Genomic DNA, 27,179 nt, shown 5'->3' with positions numbered 1-27,179 from the left:
TTAAACTATGTCCTGTTACATTTCCTGGATTTTACTTTTTCTACATTGTTACAAATTATAATATTTGCATTCTATGCTATAACCGCATTTTCTCATTGTTCATGCTGAGTTCTATATTTAAATAGGATTCTAGCTTCTTTATTCAACTCCTGGAGTTTGAGCATTATTTTCAAGAAGAGTTCTTGGAAACTAAGTCCTAGCATTTTGGAAAATGTTTTTCTGTTGCTCTTATGTTTGTTTTGGCCACACTGCATGGCATGTGGGATCTTAGTTGCCTGACCAGGGATCAAACCCATGCCCCAGCAGAGGAAGTACGGAGTCTTAATCACTGGACCACCAGGGAAGCTCTGTTGTGTTATGTTTGAATGGCAATTGGCTAGATTAAAAAAAATTTAATACTTTTTCTCTTATGAGTTTGTACACAGACCTAACATTGAATAATTGTCCCTAGAGAAGTCTGACGGAGAAGGCAGTGGCACCCCACTCCAGTACTCTTGCCTGGAAAATCCCATGGACGGAGGAGCCTGGAAGGCTGCAGTCCATGGGGTCGCTGAGGGTTGGACTGAGCGACTTCCCTTTCACTTTTCACTTTCATGCGTTGGAGAAGGAAATGGCAACCCACTCCAGTGTTCTTGCCTGGAGAATCCCAGGGACAGGGGAGCCTGGTGGGCTGCCGTCTATGGGGTCGCACAGAGTCGGACACGACTGAAGTGACTTAGCAGCAGCAGAGAAGTCTGAAGGTAGCCTAATTTTTAAAACTCCTCCCTCTTAGAAGACTTGATTGGGAGGAGGAGGTGTTGTCTGGATGAGCATAGGATGCTTTATTAAGTATATCTTTTTGATTGCTCTATATTAATTTCCTTTTAGTTATAATATGCCCTACCACTTAGAGATTCACATCTTCCCTTATACAGAAAGTTTTCTTCTAATGCGTATTTGACTATTGTTGTTCTTTTTCATTTGCTTGTTTTTTTCTCCCAGAGACATATTTTATATTGTTTTCTTTTTTTTTCTTCCATATCTACCCTTTTCTCTGTAATTATTTTCAACTTTGTTTTTTTGTCTTTTGGCTTGATTTTTGGCAAGCTTTTCTTTCCTTTCCCATGCTTTGTTGTTTCATCAGATGTTTATTTGACATTGTTATAAGCAGTGGCAGTAAAGCAGAGAACAAAACAGAAATCCCTGACTTCATAAAACTTATTTTAATGAATTAGACAGTAAACCAACCTGGTGGGCTGCCGTCTATGGGGTCGCACAGTCGGATACGACTGGAGCGACTAAGCAACAGCAAACTAAAATATAGTAGGTCATGGAGAAGGAAATGGCAGTATTCTTGCCAGAGAAATCCCATGGACGGAGGAGCCTGGTGGGCTACAGTCCACTGGGTCACAAAGAGTCAGACATGACGGAATGACTAAACTACAACAACACAAAAGTAGTAGATCATATGGTAATAGGTCACAGAGAAAAATAAGAGAGCTGTTAAGGTCATATAAAGAAGTGTGACATTAATTGCATTTTTGAAAGGTGATCAGGAAAGACCTTATTGCAAAAATGTTATTTGACCAAAGACCTGAAGAAATTAAGAGAATGAGCTATTTTGATACTTGGGGGAAGGCATTCTAGTTAGAGGGAATATGTGCAAGTGCCTTGAGATGGGAGTATGCATAGTATTTTCAAGAAGTGTGAGGAGGTCAGTATAGCTGCAACAGAGTGAGCAAATGAATAGTAATAATAGATTAAACCTGGGAGGTAAGGGGCCACGTGATAGGCATTTATAGGCCTTTGACTTTTAAGTGAAGGAATAACTGGGTCATCTGTGTTAACTGTAGTATACCATGTGTATGTACTGTAAGGGTTGTTGGGGTTAGGGCAGAAGCAAGTACATGAGTTACGAGGCTATGGAGTGATGGGAGGGAGTCAAGAGAGAATACGGATTTAGACAAAAGTGATTGTTGGTGAAAAGAGATCAGATTCTGGATTTACTTGACAGTATAGCTTATAGAATTTGCTGTTGGATTGGAGAAGAGAGACTGGGATGATTCTAAGCCTTTTAGTCTGAACAGCTGGAAGAGGAACTGTTGTTTTTTCTTGTATAGGAGAAACTGCATGAAATTTGAAGGGAATAAAATCGAGATATTTTTGGTCATGTTAGGGTTAAGAGAGCTATTAGATAGTGGGCAGGTCTGCACATAAGCCTGGAGTTCATGAGAAAGAACCTTATATCTAGGGGTTTTCGGTATATGGATGCTACTGAAAGCTTTAAAACTCAGTGAGATCACCAGAGAAGGGAGTTTGGGTAGAGAAGGATTTCAAAACCAGAAACTTCATGTACTCCCAACATGTAGAGACTGGGGAGATGGGGAATCAGCAGAGGAGGCTGAAAAGAGTGGCCAAAGAATTGGGAAGAAAACCAGGATGGTCTGGTGCTTGGGAAGTCAAGTGAAGAAGGCATTTTAAGAGTAGGAGATGATCCTTTGTTTCAAAGGTTGATAGGAGTACGTCAAGGCTGTATACTGTCACCCTGCTTATTTAACTTATATGCAGAGTACATCATGAGAAATGCTGGGCTGGAAGAAGCACAAGCTAGAATCAAGATTGCCAGGAGAAATATCAATAACCTCAGATATGCAGATGACACCACCCTTATGGCAGAAAGGGAAGAGGAACTAAAAAGCCTCTTGATGAAAGTGAAAGAGGAGAGTGAAAAAGTTGGCTTAAAGCTCAACATTCAGGAAATGAAGATCATGGCATCTGGTCCCATCACTTCATGGGAAATAGATGGGGAAACAGTGGAAACAGTGTCAGGCTTTATTTTGTGGGGGGGGGGGCTCCAAAATCACTGCAGGTGGTGACTGCAGCCATGAAATTAAAAGACGCTTGACTCCTTGGAAGAAAAGTTATGACCAGCCTAGATAGCATATTCAAAAGCAGAGACATTGCGTTACCAACAAAGGTCCATCTAGTCAAGGCTATGGTTTTTCCAGTGGTAATGTATGGATGTGACAGTTGGACTGTGAAGAAAGCTGAGCACCAAAGAATTGATGCTTTTGAACTGTGGTTTTGGAGAAGACTCTTGAGAGTCCCTTGAACTGCAAGGAGATCCAACCAGTCCATTCTAAAAGAGAATAAAAGGACTCATGGAAGAAATGTTACAATGAAAGAGATGACATAACTCTTAGAGCTCAATAGAAAAACAGAAAAAAGAAAATAAACCACAAAAATAATGACTGTAAGAGAATCAACAAAGAGGAGAACAGACCATTCCTTTTTTGGAAGGAATGACGCTAAAGCTGAAACTCCAGTACTTTGGCCACCTCATGGGAAGAGTTGACTCATTGGAAAAGACTCTGATCCTGGGAGGGATTGGGGGCAGGAAGAAAAGGGGACGACAGAGGATGAGATGGCTGGATGGCATCACCGACTCGATGGACATGAGTTTGGGTGAACTCCGGGAGTTGGGGATGGACAGGGAGTCCTGGCGTGCTGCAGTTCATGGGGTTGCAAAGAGTCGGACACGACTGAGTGACTGAACTGAACTAAAGGCTGAGAACTGACATTGGGTAGGAGCATGAAGTGATCAGTGTCCTTGACAAACAAGTTTTTGTGGAATGGGGAGTATAAGCATAATGGGAAGAGAGGAATGTGAACAGCAAGAATAGATATTTCCAGGAATTAAAAGGGGAAAACAGAAAAACAGTAGTTGGAGGGGAAACTAGGATTAAGAGGGGCGTTTTGTTTGTTTTCTAACATGGTAGGAAAGGGCATATTTATGTGCTGTTGGGAACAATCCAGGAGAAAAGGGTACATTAATAATGTGCTAGAATTGCATGGTGTGGTCTGTTCTCCTCTTTGTTGATTCTCTTACAGTCATTATTTTTGTGGTTTATTTTCTTTTTTCTGTTTTTCTGTTGAGTTCTAAGAGTTATGTCATCTCTTTCATTGTAACATTTCTTTCATGAGTCCTTTTATCTCTTCTTTGGACTCGTTTCAGAAATGCCATATCTCATTGATTTTATGGAGAATTATTCACAATTTTCACCTGCCTCGTGTAATTTTCATGCAGTTTTCTTCATATATGGACTTTGGTTATAATGTTGCTTTTTTCCCCTTACAAACACCTTTACATAAGACTTATATTGGTTCCTTTTTGATTATTGGTCATCTTTGAACTGGAGACGTTCTTCTTAGATAAGCCATTTTCCCAATAATAAAGTTGTGGGAAGAGACTGGGAAATAGAGGCAGCTTAAATTTTCCCAGTTGTTTTGGAAGACTTTCTCACCAACAGTTTTTTCCAGTAGTATGACTCTACTCAGTGAGTGGAGAAAAAGAGCCCCTCTGTCACAAGTTTTTCTTGTTTAGGTTCATAAATACTACATGCACATTGGAATCACCTGGGGAAGTTTACCCATACCATTAAATGAGAATCACTGGCAGGGGGCAGCCAAGGAGAGGGGTAAGCTGAGTATATATACACTGGTTTTAAGACTTCTCAGGTGATCCTCAGGTATAGTCAGGCCTGAGAATTAGTGATTCAGTTTTTACTTTTAGCTGACCAAGATTAGCAGACGCTTGGCAACAGTTTCTCCTCTACTAGGCTTGCTTCTTGCAAAAATGCCAGGTGTGGATGTTCACATTTTCCTTGATAGACCCACACATACTTCATACTATGCAAGGGCTTCTAAGATTTATCTTAGGTCTGCCACCTCTTTTGGAGAACTCTAAATTGTACCCACTTTGTTTGATGTATGCAGCCAGGTATCTTCTGTGCATAGCTTAGTCTGGTTCCATTTTTTTAATGTTATTGTGAAATATACTACACATGCGTAAGTGCATAAAGTGTAAACAAACATCCATGTGACTACCGTCTAGATAATGAAATTGAACATTTTCCAGAATTCCAAAAGTCCTCTTGAGGCCTCTTCCTAATTATAATTCTCTTTCTCCTGTCATAAAGGTAGGCACTGTTCTTTTTTCCTTACTTTTCTTTCTCATATTCAGGGTTATCAATGTTTTGTAGTTTCATTAAATCATCTATATATCTTGTTCTATCTCTTCCCTTTAAGGAAAGAAGGTACATGAATGCCTTTATTATTTCATCTTTAACTGGAAGTAGAGACTGTTGATTTTAAGAAATTAGAACCAGATATATACTTGAACCAGATATATGCTTGAAGATTGAAGGCGGGAGGAGAAGGGGACGATAGCGGATGAGATGGTTGGATGGCACCACCAACTCAATGAACATGAGTTTGAGCAAGCTCCAGGAGTTGGTGATGGACAGGGAAGCCTGGCGTGCGGCGGTCAATGGGGTCACAAAGAGTCAGACAATGAGTGACTGAACTGAACTGAATATACTTGAATCCATTAAGTGCTTTATATTAGTCTGATTTTTTAATATTTTATTTCATTTTCTTAAGTCAGAGATCTGCCCCAGTGGCAGAGAATATGTACTGATTGCTAGTTCAGTGTGTGATACCCTAGTGCAGGCTGTTGGCTTGATTTAATTTATAGTCTCATCAGTATATGTGAAATTATAAGATAGGAATTTTAAGCATTTCTGTTACGCCATATGGCATTGGAGTTTTCAGTATAAACTAAGAATACCAGTAATGCATGCATTAACCACTTTTTAAATTTCATTTTGTTTTGGGTATCCAAGAATTTAAATGTATATTCAAGTTAATTAAAATCTTTTCTAGGAATATGAAGCCATCTACCTAGCAAAATTAACAATACAGATGATGTCACCACTTCAGATAGAAAGGTCGTTATCTGTTCATTCTGACTCCACAGGTAAGGATTTTTTCCTTTTGGAGCAATTTGGGGAGACAGATGATATGAAAAGTAGAAGAGAAGACGCATCTGTCACTTATTAGCAAGTTACACTGAGCAATTTAAATTGTTTAGAAACTTTTGGATGGGCTATTGAATTAAAATAATTTGAAATTTTAGTTTTATGATTAATTATGTATTATACAGAGCTTCTGTGTGTAGGCCACTAGTTAAGTAGAACATGCTGGTTGGAAGATCAGATTTCCATTTTGTTGAGCTTTAAATCTTTAAGTAGTTTAAAGTGAAAGTGTCAGTTGCTCAGTGGTGTCCAACTCTTTGTGACTGCATGGACTGTAGCCCGCCAGGCTCCTCTGTCCATGGAATTCTCCAGTCTAGAATATTGGAGTGGGTTGTCATTCCCTTCTCCACAATTAAGTAGTATAACTGTGTTGCAAAGATTAAAATAATAAGAGGGGTCTGGTACCAGAGGCCCTAAATACACTTAGGTGATCTTATTGAAAATAAAACGTGGCTACTAAGTGAAAGCAGGGTGACTCAGTTTCTCTTTTGCCATAAATATTTGTCCTTTTTTCTTCCCTATTTTAGAGTGTTTCCTCCCCCATTTAATGATCCAGGCTTGCTCTCAAAATCTTTTAACTTTTACATTCCTCTCCAAGACCTTGCTACCATTTTTTGTCTTTTTTTTTATTAGAGCATTCATGGAATTTATTACTTTATTATTTTTCTCTCCCAGAGTTCCTTTCAGTCTTATTTGCAGCAACAGCCTTTTAAGTTAGGAAAAATAGGTTACATACCTGGTTAGTGTTGGATCTAGAAATTGAACACTGGTGATCTCATCCACAAGTCCTCCTTAGTGATGAAACTATATAACCACCCTTCAAGCTTAACTTCGTAGTTGTTATTGACTCTTTAGTTTGCAACTTCTATGTAGTCATTTTCCAAAATGGGAGGGTCTGTTTCTTCAGTAACAAAAATTCTTTCTTTTTATAATACCTTTAATCTCAGTATAGTTCAGGTCTGTATTGGCCTCCCATCCTAAGTGTTCCATATATTGTGGCCAGACATATTTTCATGAAAGATAATTCCAATAATGGTTTTCTTGTATAAAAGTCTTCATTTGGCTTAATTTTTTACTGAAACAAACACATCATAGATAGTAATTAAAGGCCCTTATGATCTTTATTTGTATCTCTGAATGTACCTCTATATATGCACTGCAGAAAACTGAGCTACTAATGCTTTCCCATGTGTCTTCTATTCTCCACCTAGAAAGCATCACATCCAGTCTCTCCATAAAAACTTGGTTCAGATGTCATTGCCTCAAGAAAACATGATGATTAACTTATTCTTCCAGTAATTTCTAGTTTTTCCACCATAGAGCTTTATCTGTACCTCCTCACTGTCTGCCTGGAATTAGTTATCTATGTCTCTCAACCTCCTTTAGTAGAGTGCAGACGTGGCACTGCATCTGAATCTGTTATAACAGCTGTGTTTAGACTTACGGCTTTCCAGGTGGTGCTAATGGTAAAGAGCCTAACTGCCAGTGAGGAGACATAAGAAACACGAGTTCAGTCCCTGGGTCAGGAAGATTCCCCTGGAAGAGGGCATGGCAACCTACTCTGGTATTACTGCCTGGAGAATCCCATGGACAGAGGAGCCTGGTAGGCTGCAGTCTATAGGGTCGCAAAGATCGGACACAACTGAAGCGACTTAGCACGTACACATACATTTAGACTTATTTTAATGACTAGCATATTTTCTTCTTTATTCCATCAGTACTATAATTCTGTTCTTTTCTTATTAATCTTATAGTGAAATACTAGTTTCCCATTGGAATCCAGTCCACCCTCTGGTCTAACATTATTAACCATGATTTAGCACAACTTTTAGGGCATAAGTTTGAGGTGATGTAATTATTTGGCAGATAATGCAGCAAACCCTTTACCAGTTCAGTTGTTCCCTAAAGTTTTCCTCCATTGAGACTCAAATTTCTTGATTATGATTGTTGGGCATGTACAATCCCACACATACTCTGTGTGGGAAATTTCTGTACTAGCAGACTGTGATATGAGGAGTAGATAAAAGAAATTCTCTTATCTGCTACATGCCTTCCTTCTGGTTCTACACTTGTTGGTAACAATCAGTTTCACTGGAAAAACATTTTTGACAGCATCTGTGAAAGCAAAAGGATAATTACATCTACAAAATAAAATTATACAAATTATAACTTCATAAAGTTATATGAAGTTCATAAATAATGTTCTGAGTCATGTTTATGATGGATGCCTATAAAATGGTAACCAAACATTTATGAACTTATTTTAAAAATTAATGTTCATTATATAAAATACCTTAATAATTATTAAGAGGGACAATGTCATGAAGGTATTAAGTTCTTTGGGTAATTTGTAACAAAAGTATTTTATCAGTACAAAGGTTTACTAAAAATTCCGTCATGAAATTTTCATTGTCATATATATGATAACACTTCATGAAAAATGAAGCCTTTCCTAGCTGTAACATTCTAATGAATGAATTTAAGTTCCCATTATACCATATATTATGTTCATGCAATAACTTTTAGGCAGTTTGAAGAGAACACATGAAGAAGAAGATGATTTTGGAAACATGCAAGTGGCAGCTGCACAGAATGGCTGATTCAAGAGCAACATTATAGAGGATGTGAATTTCTATTTGAGGAGAAAAATACTACAGACAGTAATAATGTAAAATGGTAAAAACACAAGTAGTTTCTTTTCAATTATATGTTGCTTCCAGACGTGTTTCTCTGCGACTTGTTGAGCAACATTTTAAGATGTTGGACTTCTGTAATAGATGGCACTGATGGTTTCACTCCTTTTTTTTTTTTTTAATTCTTTACAGTTTTATTATAAACCAAGAATTTTGGACTTGCAAAGAGGTATTATTGCAATAATGCACTTTTCATACTTGAAATTTATTTGTATGATATAAAGTTGTTACTTTAAACAAAATGCAAGTTAGGGGGATTTGTTTATAAAATCTGGGTAATTTATAACAAAAGAATTTCCTAAAGTTTGCTAAAAATTCATTTTATGTTCTACATAGTACATTTTAAAAATAATTTTACAGTTCAATTTTATGATGGAGCCTCTTACAGAAACATTAACAAATGTAGGAATCTGCCACATTTCTTTTTTTAGTATAACTCAATAGTTTATCTTTTAATTTTTTAAACTTCTTGGTCCCTTATTAATAATCTTTAAATCATGACAGCCAACTGTCCTTATTTTAACATGATCCAAGTATTGCTTCCTTTCCTGTTAGCTTCCTAATTTTATTCTATAGAAAGAAAAAGTTTAATGAACAAAGGAAAATGTTTGCTTTATAATACCAGATGTTCACAAATACAAGGAGAGTTTTAAACTTTCCTTTAGCATTCTTAAAAGCCAAATGTTCTATTTCTTCTTTTTGGAGTCGTGTAGCCCATTTTTTCTTTGTCCAAAATGGTTCTAAATATAATAAACCAATGTAGCACTATTTTTCCTAAACAAAGCCCAAAAAAGAAAAGTGCCTTGCCTCATTAGAAAAAATAATAAATCCTTATGACCTCTAAATTAGTATGTAGAACAGTGAAAAGTTTTGAACATTTTTCTATAATTTTAATGATAAATTGATTTAAACTGAAAGTCTTAAGGCTTGAAGAAACCTGAGTAAATTATTTGAAATATGGAACATTTACTCCTTCATTTTATGTTGTCTTAATGATTCTGTGAGATTGTTCTGGCTCAGACAGTAACTTTTCTTTGAGGATGCGTTTTTTGTAGAAAAGTGATTGTGGAAGACTTCAGTGTATACAAATTAGTGTTGTAATCAGTTCTTTACATTGAGTTAATCCAAATTTCCCCCATAATTTGCATTAGCAAAGTCACTTTATGGATCCTAGGTTCTCCATGTTTTTATTTATACATATAAAAATTGTTCTTAAAAAACTTTTACTATTTTAAGTATGATGTTGGGGAGGAGAGGAGTGTTTTAACTTTTTATAGTTGATGATTTAGGGTAGCACAAATGAAACTCCTTTGTATTTCATTTTTCTCAGTCCTCTCTTGAGGTGCTTTACTGATGAGAGTGATTTCCATACCTTCCTTTGGTACCAAGAGGTACCACATAAGGTAACCTATTATACCAACTTACCTACTTTGCTTTCCTCCCTGAGGTGAAATAATACAGGAAAAGTTTTTTTATGCAGCATAACAGGAGAGTGGAAGTGAATCAAAACTGCTTTGTTAATTAAGCGTTAATTCTGTTGACCCAGATGGTTTTCTTTTCTCTTCCCTTCCCCTATTTTACCACCCTAAAAACAGCATATTGTCAATCCCTTGAGGTCTTGTATTCTGTTGTATGATTGGTGTGTTGTATCATTGGGTGTGCTGGTCTAGTATAGTCAAGATTTGCATTGAGTGTTCAGAAATTCCAGTTGGTAAAAGTGCCAGATAACACAGCTTCCCTGTATATAGATTACTATTGGGTAGGTCAGCAAAGACTCTTGCAAACTAATAATCTGTGATGCTCCTTCCACAAAAACTGCTTAAAAGAATCTTCATAATAGTCCATTTAGGTTTTAAAAATGAGGCAGTTAAGATTTTCTAAATTAATTTCTTAAAATATACATATCCTCTCTAGTAGTCTGGCCAAGAATACAGGTTTGGTTATTGAATTATATTCGGTAATTTTCCACTTTTAATCACTTTAATTTTTATGTTGTCACTAAAGTGCCTGCCCAGCACTGTAAAGACTCTCACAGACACTAGAAAAAGGGACTTCATTTTCTTGAGTACAAATTAATATGGACAAAAACTTTATTTTTTCTTTCATATAAGAACACTGCAAGTGTTTTTTGAGTATATTCTTCCATCCAGTGTTCAACTGGTTCTTCTGGTAGCTCTTCCTATTCTTTTTATTTGGTTCTGTTTCTATAATTTCTCTATTTCCTTTGATATTTTGTGATAGCTAATTATAGTACATTCAACCAATCATGATTTATTTTATAGAATATTTGAATAATATATGAGTGACTCAGCACCCAATTATAAGCATTAAATATTAATCTGGGCACAGAATTTAAAATATCACATCAGAACATAGGAGAACTGCTTTATTGTCCATTTTGAAAGTATGAAACAAATATTGAAAATATTCAACTAGAATAGCAGTATTTTTACCTTGTAATTTCAGTCCATTGGTCTGTGTTAATTTTGTATCAGGTGTATAAAGAGCAGTTACCTTTGTTTATTTGTATCTACTCTGTGGTGGAAATGTTAAACCATGATAGCTTTTGCTACCAACTTTCAACCACTTAACTTTCAGAGCAGTATATTTGTTTTGGGAGGATTTTGTGCTTCATCTGAGTTTAGAAGTAATGTCAGAAAATGTTAAGCATGTCCTTTTAAAGAAAATATAAGGTTTCTAATTGTCTTATTACCATGGTAATTTAAGTGAATTTAGAAGTATTTAACTGCAATCTTGAATTATAAAGTTGGGATGCATATATAGAGATATATATCAAAATCTCAACTTGATGTAAAGTAAATGAGCAGTTACCTGGCGGATTTTTTTTTTTTTTAAGTAACTGTTTAATCCATAATTCCATAACAGACTTAGCTTCACCTCAATATTTTTGTCCATTCATCAGTGCTCCAATAAGAAAATGATAGGAAATAGCTGAAAATTACTAAAAGATTTTATTTTTTTTTTATTTATTAGAAAAATAAGTTGCTAGGGTCTTTGAATGCTGGATTTTTTTTGTCTTACCCATCCATGGCAGCTAAAAAAAAAAAAAAATCACTCAAAATATTCAGGTTTACATGTTAGCTCTCTCTCATAGGGAGCTGCCATACCTCACAGTTCAAAGTGTATTCTATAGATCAGTAACATTATACTGACATGTAATTGCAATTTACTATGCAGCAAAAATGATTCAAGAAGAAAAATAACCTACAGTGTCTATTTACCTTTGTATAGACAATTGCTTAAGTTACTCTGCTTTTAACATTTGTACTTGGATAAAATGCTTATTATGTATGTATAGGAATGTCACAGTGCAAGATGCTGCTAGCTCAGGCACAAAGTATTAAAATTATTTTGTGAAGATTGGTGGTTGTATTAAAACTGTTGTGCCATTATACCTCAAAAAAGATTGAAAAGTTCATTTGTACTGCTTATGCCATAACTGCTTTACTTAGATTGTTGTCTTCTAGGTAAAAGTAACCCAGTTTTAATCCCGCACACTGATTAAATATGAAGGACAAATGAACATTGGATAATGAGAAGCACTTAAGGATATTTTCTAAAACATTGTGAACACATAAAAATTATAGTCAGTACAGGGAAGTCCCAAGTTTAGGCTCAAGATATTTTTTAATGATTATTTGAACAAGTTTGGAGTTGAAAGTGAGGGAATTTGTGTCTGAAGGAAGAGGTAAGGCCATTCATAGAACAGCTTCCAGCTCATTTAAAAAAATACTTCTTGCTTTTAGTTTTCCCCTTGTTAGCCTACCTACATAATATCCTTCATCAAATCTGAGATGTCATCATCAGCATCACTACACCATCTTTTTGATCCCACTAAAAGGCAAAAATATTGCTGAATAAATCATGACAAACCATTGATCATAAAATGCATCCAGATTTCCAAATGTTACATGTAAAAAAAGATGTGCGTTTTAGTCAGTAAAATACAAATATATAAAACACATGGAGCAAAATAAAAATCACAACTGCCACTTGATTATACCTTTTCAAAAGTGAAGAGTACTCAAAAATGTATTACTGAAATGTATCTATGCAGTTTTTTTCATACTCAAGTTTACCCACAGGATGCCTTAGTGAAATCAAGCTTCTCTGGTTAACTAAAGCTAAATGCAGATCATCAATTTCCTCAGTGACACAATTTTTATGTATTATACCTTACCTACAACTTTTGTTTCCTATGGGGGGAATTCAAGATAAGACCATAAGAACATTATTTAAAGGGATTTATTGAAATAGCCACCTTATAGTTTTACTTCACATTGTTTAGTGGTAAGAAATATAATAAAACATTTGCCTTTTACTAGGGTCCCACCCCCACAGCCACACAGGGATCTTAGCTCCCCAACCAGGGATCAAACCCATGCCCCCTGTACAGGAAGCAAGGAATCTCAACCACTGGACCACCAGAGAAGTTTCTATTAGGGTTATTTTTTAACATGGGTTTTTAAGTACCAGGATATACCTAATAAAGCTACTGTTACCAAGGTTATAGGACTCCTTTTTCTTAAAAAGCAAAATTTAGTTTTGTTGCTTTCACTAGGAACACACCAGTTCATCTGCCTAGGTCATCAGCAGGTAAGTAGCACACCTTCTATTAGTAAAGAATTTCTATTATTTAGAAAGTTAACTAGCTTTACTGCATGGAGGGAGATATGAAATCTAGTTGAAGCAGGTGTGGGTCAACAGGATGAGAAACAGGTGGTTTTTACTTTCTATTCTCCTTTTACAAAGAGTACACTAAATTAAAATTTTACTAACCCTGACTCGACCTAATAATTTCAACAAACAACTCAAGAAAAGCACAGGAAACATTAGGATTCTAATAAAATTATTCATATGAACAGGTTTAATGTAACATGGAATGCAGAAGATAAGAACCAGTAGTGAAGTATCTAATTCTTATTTCAACTTAAAAAAAAAAAATAGGATAGTGACCAGAATAATAGTACCTTTATAGTCACATTAAATAGAAAAGCTTCCATCAACATCTTAAGGATGTAATAAATGCAGTCTGATACATTTCAAAATGTTCCACAACTTTGTAATCCATTTTTCATAAAAATGTTAGAAGACAGGCTTTGGACACCCCATGGAAAGATGAGAAATAAGGTTAGAAATATATAATATACCAGATTTATTTACTAACTCACTGTTAAAAAGTACCTTATATTTTTCTTAGATATTTAAACAAATGAATAATTATTATATTTCACATATAAGACAGGTAGTACTTCAGCTACATTAGAATTATAACAACTTTTAGATGTATATTTAGTTGTCACATTTTATAAGTTAATCTTCATTTCTACTTCTTTTAAAGGCTCACCAGGTTGTCTGCCAGTACAGTATTAGGATTGGCAAATGTTGGACTGTACTACATTTAGTTATATCTAACATCCAATTTCATGTAACATGTGAAATGACACACCTTAACTGGTATTTAGATATATTTCTTTGAAACAAAAATACTAGTTTTATGAATGGTGATAAGAAACAATCTTATTCACTGTATGCTTTTTTCCTTTTAATGAGCAGTACAGATAGCAGACACATAACTCCTTACTACCTATACTCTGACCACTAAGAAATGAAGCCAAACTTTAGAAAAATACAATGCAAGAAAAGATTCAAGTTAAAAATATACTCCTTTGGTTAAAAATCATCCCCTTAATAATTTATTTGTAATCTAAACTCAGCATGTCCCACCAGCCCAAAGTAATCTTCTAAGTGTCATTATACTTGTATCACAACCCAGTATTTATAGAGGTCACCTGGTTGCAGCAACAAAATATTTTAACTCAAGAGAGTATAGCCTTGCTGCATCAGCTCCTTTGATAGATGTCTTTCTTAAAAGATTTTACTTTAGAAACCTCCGGCACATGTAGTTTTCTTCAGATACTGTATATCCAAACTTTTTGTAGAAACCAACATTTTGTGGTAGACATTCCAGGGTAATCTTATAGCAGTTCAGTTTCTTGCTTAGCAAAGTAAGGGTTGATAATAACCTGAAATTTTAAAAAGGGTTGGGGGGAGAGGCATAGAGCATTTGTTAATAAAAACAGATATTAATAACAATGAGTGAATAGTTTACAAAACTTTGTTTACATTACAAATAGGTTTATATTATGGCCTTTCTCACTATATTCATTTAAAATTCAAGTTACAAATATATAAAGCATTTAAATCACCCAAAGCATTTTATTTTGTTCCAGATATACTTTATGTAGTAATCTCTGGTCTATTAATAAACAGAAAACTCACCCCAAACCCTCTTTACAAGTAGATTTTAAAATTAATGTTAACACCAAAGACTGGCAGCCTTTTAAAAAATATGGCCAAAATTAGTCTTTGTATCTAAATTCTATTCATACTATTTAGTCAGTGTTGAATAGTCAAAACTGTTCAGTCAACATTCCCACATAAAATAGATAAATAATTGCTTTGTTCTTTATCATTGTAAAAGCTCCCTAAATATCTGTGAAAGAATGTATCAGGTTACCTATGGATTTAGTCTAATTAATATGAAGTGAAAACAAAAGCATATACATCTTTATAAATCCTTAAAGAATCCAAACCAAGTATAAAAATGTGATTCTAACTGCCTTAAGGAGAGAAAACTAGGAATTTCTCATGTTGCCCATATAGAAAAAAACCTCATCATTCTGAAGACGGAACCTCTTGCTTGAAGTTACACAATTATAAAAGGTATGGCTAAGTGAACGTGCACCAGAAATACTAGAAATTGGTCTCTTTTGTTCACTGAAGTGAAGTCGCTCAGTCATGTCTGACTCTTTGCTACCCCATGGGCTGTAGCCTACCAGGCTCCTCTGTCCGTGGGATTTTCCAGGCAATAGTCCTGGAGTGGATTGCCATTTCCTTCTCCAGGCGATTTTCCCAACCCAGGGATCGAACCCAGGTCTCCCGCATTGTAGACAGACGCTTTACCATCTGAGCCACCAGGGAGGATATTTGATAGGTATCAAATACTTTGACTAGTATCTAGCACATGTGCTTAATATTTACTGAGTGAATTCCTTAAAACTCAGAAAATATTTAAAAGTAAATTCTAACCTATGAAAGTTAAAAGACTTAGATAAATATATAGAGGATTATACAGTGTAAGGCCAGTTCAGTATGTGGTTCTAAAAGTCATATGACTGAGAACATGTCCTTTGTTTTTAAATGTGATAGACAAATTACTTGACTCACCAAAAGTTTCTTCTTCCTAGTAATATGAAAAAGTACTACTATTAAAAGTTAATAACTTTAAGGTGTTGGCTGTTTTAACAGTACAGTTCCAATTTCCAAACTTTATGGCAAAAATTATATATAAAAATACTTTTCATTAAATTCAGTCTAAGCTATAGAGTGAGAATGGGTTCATAATTAATGAGGCTTAAAAAACTTCAAACAGGGAAACATTTTTAACAAGTGTCTTGGCAAGAAAATGTAAAAGGAAACACAGAGTAGCTACTTTATCTAGGGTTACCTTGTTTCTGCCTACTTACAATTTGCCAAGCTGCTTTCCTCTGCATTCATCACTAACAACAACATCTTCTACTCGTCCTCTCTGAAAATATTTACAATGTTTAAAAGACTAAGCATGTAGGTTTTGTTTTTAGTTAAATCAACAAATGATGGTAAGAATTCATTGATAAATAAATGTTTTATAAACCTTCAAAAATTGCAAATTTTTAAACGTATTATAGAGGAAATAAAATACAGTGAATCAATTTGTGACCTAATTCACCCATATCCTGAAAAATCCCATCCCATTATTTAAAAACAAATCTCAAAATCCACATCACCAAAATGTAATCTTGTTATTAAGGTACTACATCCACTATCCTATTCCTGCTTAAAAGCAATTTATTTCAGACATACAAATACAGTATACTAATTTCTAGTACAGAAACCACACCAAAATTCATACCTCACAGAATTACATTCCAAGTGTTTCAATCATATTCTCATTGAGTTATCTAGATCTTGTTTTCTTTACTATTTCCTGTGAATCATGAGGAGTGAAGGGACTCTACAGGCATTAGAAGGGTCATGATTAGAACATATTATTCTGAACCTTTTACCAGTGGGAAACATGGGAATTTGTGTTAATGCAGTACATTCCAAGTGTCATTTTTTAAAAAAATTAGCATTAGTGATTCCAAACATTACTGCCAAATTCCACAATGCTGACTTGATTTCTCTACATCTATACCAGTTCTCTTCAAGAAGATTAGAGATAAAAAGGGAACATACCATGCAAAGATGGGCTCGATAAAGGACAGAAATATTATGACCTAACAGAAGCAGAAGATATTAAAAAAGAGGTGACAAGCATATACAGAAAAACTGTACAAAGAAGATCTTTACAACCCAGATACGATGGTGTGATCACTCACCTAGAGCCAGACATCCTGGAATGTGAAGTCAAGTGGGCCTTAGAAAGCATCACTACGAACAAAGCTAGTGGAGGTGATGGAATTCCAGTTGGGCTATTTCAAATCCTAAAAGATGATGCTGTGAAAGTGCTACACTCAATATGCCAACAAGTATGGAAAACTCAGCAGTGGCCACAGGACTGGAAAAGGTCAGTTTTCATTCCAATCCCAAAGAAAGGAAATGCCAAAGAATGCTCAAACTACCACACAATTGTACTCATCTCACACGCTAGTAAAGTAATCCTCAAAATTCTCCAAGCCAGGCTTCAACAATATGTGAACCATGAACTTCCTGATGTTCAAGCTGGTTTTAGAAAAGGCAGAGGAACCAGAGATCAAATTGCCAACATCCACTGGATCATTGAAACAGCAAGAAAGTTCCAGAAAAACATCTATTTCTACTTTATTGACTATGTCAAAGCCTTTGACTGTGTGGATCACAATAAACTGTGGAAAATTCTAAAAGAGATGGGAATACCAGACCACTTCACCTGCCTCTTGAGAAACCTGTATGCAGGTCAGGAAGCAACAGTTAGAACTGGACATGGAACAACAGACTGGTTCCAAATAGGAAAAGGAGTATGTCAAGGCTGTATATTGTCACCCTGCTTATTTAACTTATATGCAGAGTACATCATGAGAAACGCTGGGCTGGAAAGAGCACAAGCTGGAGTCAAGATTGCCCAGAGAAATATCAATAACCTCAGATATGCAGATGACACCACCCTTATGGCAGAAAGGGAAGAGGAACTAAAAAGCCTCTTGATGAAAGTGAAAGAGGAGAGTGAAAAAGTTGGCTTAAAGCTCAACATTCAGAAAACGAAGATCATGGCATCCGGTCCCATCACTTCATGGGAAATGGATGTGGAAACAGTGAGAGACTTTATTTTGGGGGGGCTTCAAAATCACTGCAGATGGTGACTGCATCCATGAAATTAAAAGATGTTTGCTCCTTGAAAGAAAAGCTATGACCTACCTAAACAGCCTGTTAAAAAGCAGAGACATGACATTACCAACAAAGGTCCATCTGTTCAAAGCTATTGTTTTTCCAGTAGTCATGTATGGATATGAGAGTTGGACTATAAAGAAAGCTGAGAGCCAAAGAATTGATGCTTTTGAACTGTGGTGCTGGAGAAGACTCTTGGGAGTCCCTTGGACTGCAAGGAGATCCATCCAGTCCATCCTAAAGACCAGTCCTGGGTGTTCATTGGAAGGACTGAGGCTGAAACTCCAATACTTTGGCCACCTCATGCAAAGAGTTGACTCATTGGAAAAGATCCTGATGGGAGGGATTGGGGGCAGGAGGAGAAGGGGACGACAGGATGAGATGGTTGGATGGAATCACCGACTCAGTACACAGAAGTTTGGGTGAACTCCGGGAGTTGGTGATGGACAGGGAGGCCTGGTGTGCTGCAATTCATGGGGTCGCAAAGAGTCTGACACGACTGAGCGACTGAACTGAACTGAACTGTTACCAGTTCTAACACACACAACAATTCATATTAATAACATTTTCTGTCTCACAACTCTTAAGAGAATGGGAAAATGACTAAGTGATTTCTAGAAAGCAAAACTATTCCAGGCTATATTTTGCTCTCATTTTGCAGTAAAAAGCAGTGGGAGAACAGACTTGTCTGATGGAAACTCGAAGTTGATATCCATTTTACTTATAAGCGTTAATGTGAACACATACCTTAGCACAGGAATGGATGAATTTATGTTCTATTATCAGAGTTGCTGTAGCAACTATCTGGCCTAAAGTTACATCTTCCACAACTGTAACATAGTAATCCCCAGATTTCTTCATGTGCTCAAAAGATTCTGTGGAAATTGGAAAAGAGTGTTATATAGACATTAAACTTTATTAGGTGCCAAAAAAAAAAATACTAGAATTAACAAATAATTTAATGAATATTTAAAGCTATTTTACTACAGTAAATTACAACTTTGTGTCTAGAGAAAATGTCAGTTATTAAGAATGACCATGTATTTGAAACAGCAGTCAGTACTGAGTAGAACATAGTACATACATTTCAAAGATCTACTAGCAGAATGAAGGAAGGCTAATACAGCTATTTTACAATCTGATAAAGTAGTTTTCAATTTTCCTTTTGTGATCACAAGTGTTTCATGATTACATGACCCATTTTAGAAATACAATCATCATTTTTGTTTGCTTTGAAAGCACCCTATGAAACAGATAAAAAATAAGTCTCCATTTCCCAGTAATTTTTCCAAAGCCAGTTAGCAAATAGGAGCAAAAATGGAATAAATAGCTTCCCCTCAGACTGACTTATATTGATGAAATAACAATTTCTCATCTAATATTCCCGCAAAGAAGAATTTTGGAATAAAAACTGAGCCCAAGAGTATTAACATACTGTTTATTTCCACAGTTATATTCTAGTAATGGGTCTGAAATAGGAAGAAATAGATTCAAAGAAGGAAAACAATGACAAAATAATAACCTTCACTTCAGGAGGGTCATATAGAGTACAAAATAAAATTACCTATTGAAGAAAATGAAGAAGATATGAAGACAGTGTTAAGAGCACTGGATGGAGTTAGGAAGGTTGTAGTTTTTTCCTTACCAACAACTCCCTGTGATTTTGGGGAAGTCAATTGACCTTTCTGGGTTTCTATCCTCACATATTTTTATTACATTTTTTGATGATGAAATTTCTCTGCCACCCAGGTTCTATGCTATAGTAATTATCTAAAAATACCAGGTATTTTATAAAACAGTAGTAGTTACTTTTGGATTCTAGAATAGATTGGCCACATTAAACAAATAATAGCTAATTTGTTATTTGAATATTTTCCAGCTATTTGAATAAAACAAGCAGACACTGAACAGAGTTTGAAACAAAAGTAAAATCTTGTTTCCCTTTATTTCTTTTTCTTCAGGAAAAAGAGGCTGTAGGACTTACTCATAAATTGTTCTGGGTTGACAACTCCAGTCTCCGTCAGCTGACCTAGTACCTTAAAAAAACCTAGTTTTGAAAAACAGATTTCAAGTCATGAGAAGAGCAAATATATATTAAAAGAAGCAATGTGTCAAGCTGGTGGGCATTATTTTTTCAAAACTTTCTGTAATGAACCATTCTAATTTTAAAAGATTAAACAAACCCATTCTTTCTATATAATCAATATGTAAAACAATAATAGATTTTACTAATGTTTTTGCCTGCATAAGATTTTTGGAATAGTGCTGACCTTAAGATTCAGTAAATAGAACCAGCATACACAGTTTTAAATGTAATTTGCAGTAGATTCAATGTAAGGGATGTCAAATTTTCCCAAATATGTGCTTTGGTTTTACTTAAAAATGCAAGATTTTCATTATGACCAAATATTATATTATTTGTAAAATACAATATTGTTGAGACAACAGTTTTTTTAAAGATTACTGATTAATGTTATGTTAACATGAATAGCATAGAACTTTGGGAATCTTAACTTTTATATACTGAAGAACTGATTTGACCAAAATAACTTAAGATTTCCTGACAAAAGAAACTGTAAGAAATTGATTTTTAATTACTGAAATTTAAGGATATTGTTTTGGAGAATTTAGATGTTAAAAAAAGGAATACATGTAGACAAAACCTTTTGCAACTATCCAAGGCAAATTATCTTCATTCTCATTTTCCATCCAGATTTTTAGAGAAGATTCTTAACTTTTGTGTCATTTATACAAGGTTAATTTCCCCCTTTTGGCTGCTTAATTAGGAAGGAGCACTGTTCTATATAAGTGGTGTAATACAGTACTGTAGTACAGTAATATCTGGCCTATACACATTGTAAATTAAGTTCTCAGTCACTTTAAAATTTAAGCACAAAAAAGTAATATGAAAGTCAAATATTTAAAAAAATTATCAGCATCATCATGTATGTGGAAAAGATGCTAACTGTAAGTCTAACTAGCATTTGTAAACTGAGCCCATACCTCTATTCAAATCAGCAGTACAAAGAGGCCTCAAAACCAAACCTTCTCCAGGATGTGTTGGGGAAATGGCTGGAGAAAATGTAGCTGTATTCTGACTCCAGTCCACTTCTTTGAGTAGACTTGGGTCAAACATAGGAGTTTCATCAGGTTTCATCTTTGCAGTAAGATCTAAAACAAAATTTTAAATGTTAAGGCATTTTATTTAATAGAAAATTTTTGATTGGCAAGATTGTCAATTTCTTAATAAAAATAAATGGCACTTAGGAAAACCTTTAACAGGTATGCAAGATACTTATTTTAGTCTATCCTCAATGTAACGTCAAATGCCACAGCTAGAGCTATATAGAAAACAGAAATTCTGTCATATAGTAAATGAATGACTAAATTTAGAAGTTGTTACACTTTTAAACTCCATTTTTCTAACAGGACTTTTAAAACATTTTTTCCTATGGGCCAGTGCTACTGGCGTAGCATTTTGAATAACTGACTTTTAAATGACTTCCTTTATTTATTTTTTTTACATTCCTGGATTAAGGAATAATTTGTTGGTTTTATCTGATACTAAGGAAGACTACTGAGGACGTACCTTTAAAAATAAATATGAACCATGAACAGAATTCACTGGAATATTTGGTCTCAGCTATGATAAATTCACACTAAGTATCTATTGGATTTTGTTTTGATAGCAGGTTTTCTAAAAATCTAGAAGTTGCTCAGCTGCATCTAAGCAACTTTTTAAGAATAGCCTGTGTTTTTCATGCTATTGAAAAATGATCAATTATGGTATTTTTGTCTCTTTTTTGAACATTCAGAAATGGTCAGGTTCTTATTAGGTAGGTGTAGTCTTAATAAAACTGAAACTAAATGAAAGCTATAATGCTAGAATGAAAATCATGAAGCATAGAAATAGGGGGTGGGAGGGACAGTTCTGTAGAAGAGGGTTGCTGGAGGAAACAGTCTTCCAAACAACTACTAGGAGACTGTGTGGTAACACTAAACTTTCATTTCTAACACCACACCCAGTTAACAGAAGCCAGAGTTGATCCTTGAACAGCACAGGTTTAGGGCACCAATCCTCCATGCTGTCAAAAATGCACAGTAGAAAATTCGCGTACAACTTGTACTCTGCCCTCCGTTATCTCTGGTTCTGTAACAGGGGATTCAACCTACTTTGCAATGTGTAATACTGTAATACTACTGAAAAAAATCTGTGGGTAAGTGGATCCTTGAAGTTCAAACCCATCTTATTAACGGTCAACTGTATTCTATTTGATACCTGCCTCTAGTTCTTTGAAACAAAGAATTTAATGACAAATCTATGTATATGCATAATATACTACCATAAAGCAATACAGGAAAAAATTAAAGTCCACTTAATAACAGAATAACTTCCCCCAATAACACAACTTCCAGATGTTTTCATTTCATAAATCACAGTATGTCTAAGGGCAACAATTTTTAGCTTTTCCATAAAGCTAGATTATATTGTATAACCCAATGTAACTATATAGGGAATGCTGCAATCTAGCAGAGGCTTTGGGAAGGTAGTGTGGTGTAATAATAGAAGTTATTATTTGTTCAGCACTTATTATTGTTCAAAGAACTTCACACATTACTGACTCACTGTAATAATCCTAGAGTACTGAAGATGATTATCTCCATGTTAACAGATGAGGAAATGCAGGTGTAGACAAGTAACTTGCCCAAGGTCACAAAATTATAATAGCAAAGCTGAGATTGAAACCTAGACAAGGAAAGACCACAAGCTCTAGAGTCAGACCTGATATTCAGATGTCAACTGTCTGATCATGGCTATATAAATTAAACAATGTTTCTTCATTTGTAAAATGGAGATGAAACTGTTGAAGAAATGGCTTAGTGTATACAAACACCTGACAGTGGGTCGCACACTATGTGCTCAACAAGGTATGATTGAGTCAGCTACTAATTTAAAGTTTATTTTTTTATATGTTCATGTTAACTTTTCTAACATATATTCGTGTTTTTTCACTTTTCATTTAATTCATGAGTCATACTGCTGGGTACAGCGGCTACAACAAGGTTATGCTATGTTAAACTGAAAACATTCTTGGAAAGGAAGAAAAAACTTGCTCTAAACACTATGCTTGGATCTAAGAACAGTAAGGAAAGGAAATTGTGATGATTAAAACAATCATTCATAAAATTTAACCAGCTTATGGTCTATTTGGGGACTTCCTTTGTGGCTCAGCAATAAAGAATCCACCTGCAAAGCAGGAGATGCAGGAGACAGGTTTGATCCCCGGGTCAGAAAGATACTCTGGAGGGGCATGGCAACCCACTCCAGTTTTCTTGCCTGGAAAATCCTATGAACTGTAGTTGGACGTGACTGAAGCGACTGAGCACACATCCAGGGTTCATTTGAAACAGGTTTTTTAAATAAGTAATTTAAGTGCGTGCACTTTATTTGTCCCAGATAATAGGGCCCCTGAAGCTCTTGAGTAATATGAAAGAAGGGGCTTCCCTGATAGCTCAGTTGGTAAAGCCACCACCTGCAATGCAGGAGACCCCGGTTTGATTCCTGGGTTGGGAAGATCCTCTGGAGAAGGGATAGGTTACCCACTACAGTATTCTTGGGCTTCCCTTGTGGCTCAGCTGGTAAAGAATCTGCCTGCAATGGCCTAGATAATGCCATGGACTGTTTAGTCCATGGGGTACCAAAGAGTTGGACATGAGTGAGCCACTTCCAGTTGGTAAAGAATCAGCCTACAATGCAGGAGACCAGGGTTCAATCCCTGGGTCAGGAAGATCCTCTGGAGAAGGGAATGGCAATCCACTCCAGTATTCTTGTCTGGAGAATCCCAAGGACAGAGGAGCCTGGCAGACTACAGTCCATGGGTTGCAGGGTCGTACATGACAGAGCGACTAACACACAAAGTTTAGTCAAAGCAGCACTCGTAACCTATATTTGGAAAATAAGAATTTCAGGCTAGTTAAAATTCTTAAAGCATTCTGGATAGAAATAAGAATCCATATTCTTATCACAATCAAAAATTAATATCAAAATGTTTATATGAGCTATTTTATAAAACAGAGCTGTCTCCCGCATTGCAGGCAGACGCTTTACTGTCTGAGCCACAAGGGAAGCATATTTAAGATTACCTTCTTTTATTTTACCATGTCCCCATGTAGTAAAATTCTGTTCAGTTCAGTCGCTCAGTAGAGCCCTACTCTTTGTGAGCCCATGAATCACAGCATGCCAGGCCTCCCTGTCCATCACCAACTCCCGGAGTTCACTCAAACTCACGTTCATCGAGTCAGTGATGCCATCCAGCCATCTCATCCTCTGTCATCCCCTTTTCCTCCTGCCCCCAATCCCTCCCAGCATCAGTCTTTTCCAGTGAGTCAACTCTTCGCATGAGGTGGCCAAAAAAGTTTCAGCTTTAGCATCATTCCTTCCAAATTCTGTTGGTGTCTAATTTATTGAGGAAGTTAAAGTAAGATGTGATTTGATACTAAATTTCAAAAGATTTTAGAAAAGAGCAAAATTGTTAAGTTTGGTTTGCAAAAGATAATTTTCAGTGTCTTAAAGTGCCCCCAGGTACCACGTTAGGAATTTGAAGCCGAATTCCATCCTCACTGGAGTCTTATTTGGGGTTTGGGGTTTTTTTGGCCAGGGGTGGGGGTGAGGGGTGTGCTGCTTGTGGGATCTTAGCTCTCCAACCAGGGATCGAACCCAGGTCTACGGCAATGAAAGCACCAAGTTTTAACTGCTAGACTGGCAGGGAATTCCCTCGTTGGGGTCTTACTTTGAAAATTTTAGATTAATTTAAAAAAATGAACCCTAACCATTAAGTATTTCTCAAAAATCTGTTTAACTACTAAGTTAGCATGTATTTAAAGGCCCATAATGCCTAAGATTAGCACAATAAATGCCTAGTGAATGAATAACAAATGGTATAAGACTTATCTGGAGCTCATTCAGAAAATCCAGAAGAAACAAAGATTTCCAAACTGCCACAAATTATATCACAAAAACCATACAGCAAATTCATTTTTAGTAAGATCACATCAGTTGGTTGACTGTTCTTTGGACACAAGTTCAACAGGTTTCTCACTATCTTTACTGATATACAAGGGGATGAGCTGCTGCTAGGAACAAGCAACTGAGAGCAACAAGTAATAGATACTGGGAATGAAGATTTCAGAAGTTGATATAAAAATCTGAAACAATCTAAGGTCAAATCTAAACGTCTTTATATCTCATGAGCTCTTGGAGCATTACTTTATTTAGTACACGGTTAAAGCAGGAAGGGGGACCTTGAGCTGTTTGAGACTTTGGGGATCGTCTACATACATTTCATAACAATTTCAATAATAATTTGAATTTTGTCTGAACCTAAGAACACTTCATTTACTGATGATTTTAATAGGCTATATTATGCAATTACACTTCAGTTGATAATTTTAAAATTTCTTGATAGTTTATTTGATTCCTATAATTTAGGCCTTATTCCCAGTCTATCCATGAGCAAGCTATAGCACGTGGAGCTTTCGGGACTTGACCTCAAGGAAATAGCCAATGAGTGAATCTTAAATCCTCCAATGTCGTTCTTGCCCTACAGTACCATACTCAGTAGAGGCCAATCTTTACATCATCGTGCCAGACTGGGAGCTATCTCCCCTGTTCTAAAAAACGTCAGTGAATCCTGCCTAATGAAACTGACCTAAATGATTTCCTGAGATCCATTCTAGGATTCATTCACGAGTGTATATCCTAGAAAGACTAGTCGCCCTTCAATTTTGTATGGCATTTTAAGAGTTCGATTTACATAAATGTTAGCTCCTGTAAGAGAAGTCACAATACTTAGTGTCTCTAGAGGGTAGAATCCCCTGGAAGAGACAAAGGATGTCCGTCTTTCCCACAGTGAAACCCCAATTTAATCAGTGCAGGAGGTGATCTTCGGAGCAGAATCAGGTCCTCAAGTGGCTCCTGACCGCCGCGGGGTGCTCCTCCGAAGGGAACGGGGGCCAACGGCGTTCATGCCCATTTCAAAACCGAAGGCGGCAGAGACTATGAACAGCTGTCTCAATCCCCCACGTTAAAGCTGCCGAACGAAGAGTTAATTTCACCCTAGTCTCTGCTCCTGCCTTGCTAAGGCCACCTCCTGCATGGCTGGACCATTGGCCACCATCCCTAACCTCTGCTCCAGGCGTGCGTTCGCTCAACTTACTCCAAACTGCCCTCTACGCCCCCATGTGCACCCAGGTGGCGAAGATAAATGCCTGGATCCCCGAACGGAATCTGCCCCCGCCCCTCGCCGGGCCTAGCTCGCCTCGCCCGGGGGTAGCAGTCACACCTGTTTGATAAACCTGAAGGCAGGCCCAACCCGGCACTCAGGGCACCCGGTCCGGACCCGCTCTCTCTCCCGACCCCCAGACCCTCTCACCCGTAGAGGTCAGCAGTCTGCGCTCCTCTCCAGGCTCGACGGATTCTCACCCACCCGGGTACACTGCACTGGATCCGGATCCGGCTTCAGAGCCAGCCCCACCTCTTCCCGCCTCCCGCGCTACAGCCCGCTGCACCTCGGCCGCTGCGCTCGCAGCCTCCAAGACGTGGCAGCACCAACGCCTCCAGCCCGCCCCTGCCCGCTTACGCAGGGCCGCGAGCAGGGAAGGGGGAGGTGGCTGCGGAGGGGGCGGGGGCGAGACCCGGAGGGCGGAGCGGAGTGGGGGCGGGACCTGCGGCTGACGTCAGCGCGTGGGGCGGGGGCCGGGAGCCGCTGGAGATGTCTCTGGGTCTACAACCGGCCGGCGCGCCGGGAGGAATCCTCATCTCGGCTCGCACCTCCTCGCTTGTCAGGCTCCCATTACAGCCTCGGTGTCGCGGTTTAACTGGAAAATAATTTTGCCTCGGAATCAGCTAAGCACTGTAATGGTGACTAGGGTGTGTATCTTTGATTCGGAGACCGCAGTCTCAGCGCCTTCCCCTCGTTTGCCCCTTGTTGCACCTTCCCTTCAGAGTCAATTCATTCATTGATTAGGACTTCGGGTACTCACTGGAGGCTCGAAGCTCCTCATCCCCAGTTTTCTGAGTCACAGATCCTGCCTCTGTGAGGTGGACCCCCTGCATTCTACTCTAAGACTACGTTTTTGGATGAACATGGTGACTCAGCTGCGGCGACTTTGCCTCCCAGAAGGCAATTGACAATGGGTGGTC

At 37.0% G+C, this 27,179-nt stretch overlaps 2 protein-coding genes across 8 annotated transcripts in view; one reads left to right on the top strand and one right to left on the bottom strand.

Annotated features, from left to right (window-relative positions):
* STYX (serine/threonine/tyrosine interacting protein) overlaps positions 1-11,973 on the top strand; it is a 48,295-nt gene extending 36,322 nt beyond the window's left edge. For 4 of the 7 annotated variants that reach the window (XM_012180721.4, XM_004010218.5, XM_060418831.1 and 1 more), the window contains 2 exons: positions 5,704-5,797; positions 8,382-11,973. In XM_012180721.4, the coding sequence (XP_012036111.1) occupies positions 5,704-5,797; positions 8,382-8,455 (168 nt within the window). In that variant the 3' untranslated portion in view covers positions 8,456-11,973. Of the gene's footprint in view, positions 1-5,703 lie in introns of all 7 variants that reach the window. The other 3 variants (XM_060418829.1, XM_060418828.1, XM_060418830.1) reach the window with 1 other exon arrangement.
* A 204-nt stretch (positions 11,974-12,177) lies between these two features.
* On the bottom strand, positions 12,178-26,457 carry GNPNAT1 (glucosamine-phosphate N-acetyltransferase 1). The gene is made up of 6 exons (XM_004010216.6): positions 26,410-26,457; positions 20,981-21,148; positions 19,962-20,024; positions 18,725-18,852; positions 16,099-16,160; positions 12,178-14,595 (listed from the first exon to the last, which is right to left on the bottom strand). Exons 2-6 carry the CDS (start codon positions 21,132-21,134, stop codon positions 14,448-14,450), a joined length of 555 nt encoding a protein of 184 aa, XP_004010265.1. The 5' UTR covers positions 21,135-21,148; positions 26,410-26,457; the 3' UTR covers positions 12,178-14,447.
* Between the last annotated feature and the right edge of the window lie 722 nt (positions 26,458-27,179).

The sequence above is a fragment of the Ovis aries genome, chromosome 7 (genome assembly GCF_016772045.2).
Source record: "Ovis aries strain OAR_USU_Benz2616 breed Rambouillet chromosome 7, ARS-UI_Ramb_v3.0, whole genome shotgun sequence".
Classification (NCBI taxonomy): Eukaryota; Metazoa; Chordata; class Mammalia; order Artiodactyla; family Bovidae; genus Ovis; species Ovis aries.
The sequence above is the reverse complement of the archived record's forward strand: the minus strand, read 5'-3'. Positions and strand labels throughout refer to the sequence as shown.

Excerpts from the sequence above, each read along its gene's own strand:
- GNPNAT1 (XM_004010216.6), bottom strand. The coding sequence starts at position 21,134 with ATGAAACCTGATGAAACTCCTATGTTTGACCCAAGTCTACTCAAAGAA. Across the intron at positions 16,161-18,724 it reads TCATCCATTCCTGTGCTAAG|AGAGGACGAGTAGAAGATGT; the intron begins GTATGTGTTCAC and ends AAATATTTTCAG. Across the intron at positions 14,596-16,098 it reads GGAAAGCAGCTTGGCAAATT|GTTATTATCAACCCTTACTT; the intron begins GTAAGTAGGCAG and ends TTAAAATTTCAG.